At 33.9% G+C, this 6,000-nt stretch overlaps 1 protein-coding gene across 3 annotated transcripts in view; it reads left to right on the top strand.

Moving 5' to 3' along the window:
• The first annotated feature begins 272 nt into the window (after positions 1–272).
• LOC144965759 (plexin domain-containing protein 1-like) overlaps positions 273–6,000 on the top strand; it is a 111,461-nt gene continuing 105,733 nt past the window's right edge. The window contains exon 1 of one of the 3 annotated variants that reach the window (XM_078901423.1): positions 273–523. In XM_078901423.1, the coding sequence (XP_078757549.1) occupies positions 436–523 (88 nt within the window). In that variant the 5' untranslated portion in view covers positions 273–435. The remainder of the gene's footprint in view (positions 524–6,000) is intronic. The other 2 variants (XM_078901424.1, XM_078901425.1) reach the window with 2 other exon arrangements.

Below are 6,000 nucleotides of genomic sequence, written 5' to 3'. Positions count from 1 at the left end.
GATATCCACGAAATATGCTAAAGGCGCTTTACAAGGGATCCCAAGTTAATATAATATAAGACGAGGCAATATGACAATACAGTGTATTTGATTGTTCGGGATACTTTTCGCCGAATAAGCGCGGTACTTGGCTATACTGACTTTAACATCTTTTGTGCATATTATTGTCTAATTTAGACAAACCATCTAAAAGACATTAAACTGACTTCGTCGCGTCGATTGATCTTACCAGAGAGCGTATTCTACGCTTTCTGATCTTACACAAGACAACTGACATCGACTTTTTAATACTTCCAAGGCGGCTGACGGGTCGCTGTTTGGCAGCGAGTTGTGTTATGAAACTCCTCGCTTCTCAACCGCGACGCCGCTCTCGCATATTTTCTTCGATAGTGTGCGAGATGTCATCAGATCGTTGGGGTAAATAAACTGCTAAACATGGCGGCTAGTGAAAGACGTTTTTTCGTTCTCTCTAGGATATTTCGCCTGGTGTTGTTTATCTGTTGTATTTATTCTGCACAAAGCAGTAAGTACTTGTTTTTACTTATTATATTAGTGCCTTGACTTGCTTTATTAATACGTCTTCAAATTCTTAGTTCAGTACCCATGTTTTCTTTTTTTTTTTCCCCGAACTTTACGAATTGACGAATGAACTGTTTCTTCTTTTCATTTTCGGTTCAGTTTTTCATCTCCACTGTTTACACCTGAGTCACTAAGTTTTCATCTTGTCACGATAAAGTTAAAGCGAAAACAGAGTATTGATGACAGCTCGACAGCTCAGTTCTGTCGCCATCATTACTTTAGTCTTTAAATGTCTCAAAATAAAAGTGCTTTCATTTTCCGTCCCCTATCCTCTTCTCTACCTACCGACCTCATCATCGTTGTCATCATCATCATCGTCATCATCATCATCATCATCATCATCATCATCATCATCATCACCATCATCATCACCATTAACATCATTCATCAACAACAATACCTCCTCCCATAAATCCTCTTCTTTTCCTTCTCCCCCTCCCCTCCTCCCCCCTCCCATTCTTCTTCTTCCCCTCCTCCTCCTCAGCCTCATCCTCCTACTCCTCCTCTTCCTCCTCCTCCTCCTCCCCATAATTATCATCATCCATTCACATTTGCAGTTTGCAGATTATCATACCTGGATACCTCAGTATAGAGATTTTAGACTTGGTGGTCTCCTTCGCTCCTCCTCATCTATTAATGATTGGACCAATGTTTATAATTAAAATTGAACTTGTTTCCTAGGATGTTGCTTATCTCCAACTCTGCTTTGAATTTATTCAAATTTTTTGCTGATACTGTGGTTTCTTGCAGTTTATTCCAGTTTTTTACAATTCTAGATGAAAAAAAGTTCCTTCTTTCATTTGTTTTAAAACGTTCTTTTTCCAGTTTCTTGCTGTTTCCTCGTGTCTGAATGTTCTTGTTTGGTTTAAGAAATCCTGCCTCTACCCTGTCTATTCCCTTTACTATTTTATATGTTTGGATCATATCTCCCCTTCTTCTCCTGTAATCTAAGGTCGGGAGATTTAATTCTTTCAATCTCTCACAGTAGGTTTTGTCTTTCAGGTGTGTGATAAGTTTTGTTGCTCTCCTTTGCACTCTTTCCAAACAGTCTTTTTACTTTACTTTTTATTTTACTTTAACTTTAGGTATATTATTGCAGTTATAATCATTAGTGTGTGTGTGTGTGTGTGTGTGTGTGTGTGTATGTGTGTGTTCGGTGGGAGGGAGAGGGCTAGAGTTTAGAGTTAGAGCATGTTGTTATAACTAGATAGAGTGATACTGATTAATAAACTGCTGCCCTTTCTATTTCTATTGATTGAATTTTTTACAACTTGCATCGATCAATTGATCAGTGACTTAGTAATAATCGCATTGACCAGAAATACGACTATTCACTGGTTTATGAGTTATGTTAACTCGATTTATGTGCGTTGCCCTCATTTTATCATTAACTGAGTTGGACAAAATCAAGAGGCACCGTTAGTTACAAACTTGATCCCATAAATGGGGACTCAATTACAACGTTAATTAGATAAATCATATTGTTAACATTTGTCTCATCACCAAGCACTTTCTCAAACTCTATTTTTTAAAAAGCAGCAATATTTAATGAAATAATGATTGCATTTGTTTGTAAGGGAAACTTTCTGTAAATCTTATGTTCGCAACAGAAAACAACTATATATTTGCTCAAGTGGAATGGATAGAAATGAATTATGAAGGAAGTTTGTGGCTAAGATATATGTATTACTTCTTAATTGAAATGAGCGCATTTATTTGTATCACCATATTTTCTTTCATTGAATGACTTAGGGACCTTTTTGTGTATAAATCAAACAATGCACTCATTAAATAGTCACCTGTGCTCAAGAGTTAAACAGTGATTTAATATGCCTTCAGTTCCGAGAAGGCGTTTTGACTTGGAAATGATAAAATAGAAAATAATAATGATAATAATGAAAATATGATAATGATGATGATAAGAATAATGATGATAATGATGATGATAATAATAATAATAATAATTAATTATGATGGTGATACTGATAATAATAATAATAATATATAATAATAATAATAATAATAATAATAATAATAATTATTATTATTATTATTATTATTATTATTATTATTATTATTATTATTATTATTATTATTATTATTATTATGATGATGATGATGATGATCATAGTAAAAATAATAATCTTAACAATAATAAAAATATAGATAATAATAATAATATAATAATAATAATAATAATAATAATAATAATAATAATAATAATAATAATAATAATAATAATAATAATAACAATAACAGTAATAATAATAATAACAATAACTGTAATAATAATAATAATAATAATAATAATAATAATAATAATAATAATAAATAATAATAATAATAATAATAATAATAATAGTATTAATAGCGAAGAAAAATAAAGACACTACGATTCCCTCTCCCTTAAAAAATAATGTAAAATAAATAAAGAAAAAAAGAACAAAACAAAACAAATGAATAGTTTGATTGTTGTAGTCTATCAAGTCAGGGCAATCCCGAATGATAATTTTTTTTTCCTTTCTTTCTTTTCTTTTAAAAAATTTAAAAAAATGGATATATGTTTACTTGTACATTTTACACACTTAAAAAGACAGGATGTATACTTTTTTTTTGGTCAGTGGTTTATTACGAAAACAACGCTTTTTTTGTTTTTGCCCATTATTATGATGACAAAAAGTCATTAAAAAAAGATTAAGGCGGTTTTGTAGTGTTAAGTTAGCCAGTGCAAAACAGATTACTGCGTGTTTAGTTCTACCACCTCGTCTAACAGATCCAGCCATCCAATATAGGTAAAGAGGTCCAAATCATAACCTCCCCCCCCCCCCCCCCTCTTTTTCCCCCTCCAAAACCCCCATTACAAGCATTCCAATCACATATATCAGTCTGGTAGAAAACGTGTATCTTAAAAGTGATGGAGGTGGTAAATTATTATTGTGTCCATAATCTCACTCCTACCTCCCTCCCCCCTTTTTACTCCCATACACAACTAATTTTAACTTGACAAATGGACTGGTGTTCTGCATTATAGAATGTCGTATGGTAAAGGTCATTGACCTAAGCACACTGTCATACATATTAATATTACCAATGCGTGCTAGCTGGGACGGCTTATTGTGTAAAGACTAAAGACAATGGGATTTCTAAGGACGAATTAATGACAGAACAAAGTCTAGGAAAATGGGGAATTGTTTTGAAATTGCAAGGTAACTTATTTTTGAAGCCTTTTGACAAGGGAAAACTCGTTGGATTGCGTGGTTTTTAGGCTTCAACCAAAGAATGTGAAAGGCATCTCAAATTCAATTTAACTTAAAAAGGAAAACTTGAGGACGGAACTTTGAAGCATTATTCAACACTGCTGAAGTCGAAATTGCTACAAATTGTGACCTCTTTTTCTTTTTCTCCTATGAAAATTACGATCTTTCCAAATTTCAAGTTGGCAGGTCTACGTTTTGTAACAATGTGTTGAATATACAATATTCATAAAGAGGAAAAGCATTCGCAGGAAGTGCCAAATATACAATAAACTCGTATTCTGTTATCATTATTATACTTGGCTGTAATAAAAACTAGAGCATTAGACCATTCATATAGTGCAATATTCTCTAAACTTGCCCAAAGCGCTTTACAAGGGGTTCCGAGCCAACAGTACCACTTAATATGGCGCCCAATAGGCGATATTACAATTTTTTCCAACAAAGACAATCGTTGTAAACGGCCAGGTACTCATTATACACCTGAATACGGATCAATATACTTCCCTTTATTATTTGTTCTTGTTGTTGCCCCATATCTTTTATATATTATGTGTGTGTTGGGTCGTTTTACATAAAGAATGTTATGACAATTGATTTTCACGGATCGTTGAGCGTTTCTTACTGAGCACGGTGATTGATTCGTGCTGTCCCACTTTCACGTTCGGTCCGGCTATCAATCACCGACCTTTCCACTCATTCGTAACCTAGTCATGTTGCGAAACACGCCTATTCAAAACGGTTCCATTAATTTGATCTTAGTGCATTGTGTGTGTTTTAGCATAATAGCATTACTATCTCCCCCCCCCCCCACCTTCTCTCTGCGGTGGTATGTATTATATCAAGACAGAGAAGATACTGATTACACTAATAGCCACGCTTGGAAAGATTGTGTAATTGATTTTTGTGCATCGCTTACTTGCAATGGAATCCACATAGGATCAACGCTCTTAAAGTCAACTTCTGCTTAAAGTCAACATCTCTTGTTCGTCCCAATTTTTTCTGTTCTTTATCTAAGTATATTCCATTGATTCTGGAAAAGGTCAACCAAACGACGGTGTTGACTTGATCAGGAATCCACTGTATTTATCTTATAGTTCGCCGAGCTTAACTTCTTAGTCGTCAATAATTGCTAAATTTTAGTTATGGGTGAACAGTAGCCATGTTCTAAATTATCCACTCCAAGGATTTCCTCTCCCTTCCCCTTCATTATTCTTTTTTTTTTCTTTCAAAAATGTCGGTTTTCATTTTTATATGACAATGGAACTGTGTGAAACTTAAAAGAATTTTTATAATTTATGAACGCATGTATGTGCCGCATCCTATTATTTCAACAACTTGAGTACTAATTACTATAATAGCGTTATTTTGACTGCTTTGCTTTGTTCTTATATTTGTACTCCCTGGAATATTTATATTTTAATTTTAAGATTCCAATTTCCGTATAGTTCTCAATTCGTCGAGGTATATAATCATGCCTGGGAAATTTTGTCTGGAAAGAAAAGATGACAGAACGTAAAATACGAGTCTTTTGAACTAAACCTCGCTGGCGGTATCATCAAAACATGGAGTGTCTGTCTTGGGAAGAGACGACACAAGAGTATAATAAACGAGAATCGATTATGCATGGTTATTATGTCAAGAGCTTTTCTCTCCGACAACCATCAATGAGTTACGAAGATCACATATTCTCTCTCTCTCTCTCTATCTCTCTCTCTCTCTCTCTCTCTCTCTCTCTCTCTCTCTCTCTCTCTCTCTCTCTCACTCATCGATTCGTATGAATATTCGGTTGGTTGAAAGGCCAAGTAAGCTATTCCTGTTTTCTAAAAAGTAACTTTGACGCCATTTTTCACGATATTAAACTTCTTTTTATTTCAAGGTTATTTGCCCGACCTTTTGTGCTAAACGAAACATGGCCAGGGCATTTTCTTTTTCTTTTTTGGTTTTAATTGGGAGAATGTATCCGTAATATGACTTGAAAAAAATACGTGATACGAGGGTGGACTGGAAAGTTTGCAATTTTCATTATACTTTCAAATGTATTATTTGAATGAAAACTTTAACATTTAGTATAAATTCTTTCTAACCAATTGGTCTTTATGTGTCAAAATTTCTAAGGTCTAAAGACGTCACTTCATGACGTAATCGCCTTTGTCCTGTTGTGTTG

The sequence above is a fragment of the Berghia stephanieae genome, chromosome 2 (assembly GCF_034508935.2).
Source record: "Berghia stephanieae isolate SIO BIC M18660-M18661 chromosome 2, UCSD_Bste_1.3, whole genome shotgun sequence".
Classification (NCBI taxonomy): domain Eukaryota; kingdom Metazoa; phylum Mollusca; class Gastropoda; order Nudibranchia; family Aeolidiidae; genus Berghia; species Berghia stephanieae.
This window is presented reverse-complemented; position numbering and strand designations above follow the sequence as displayed.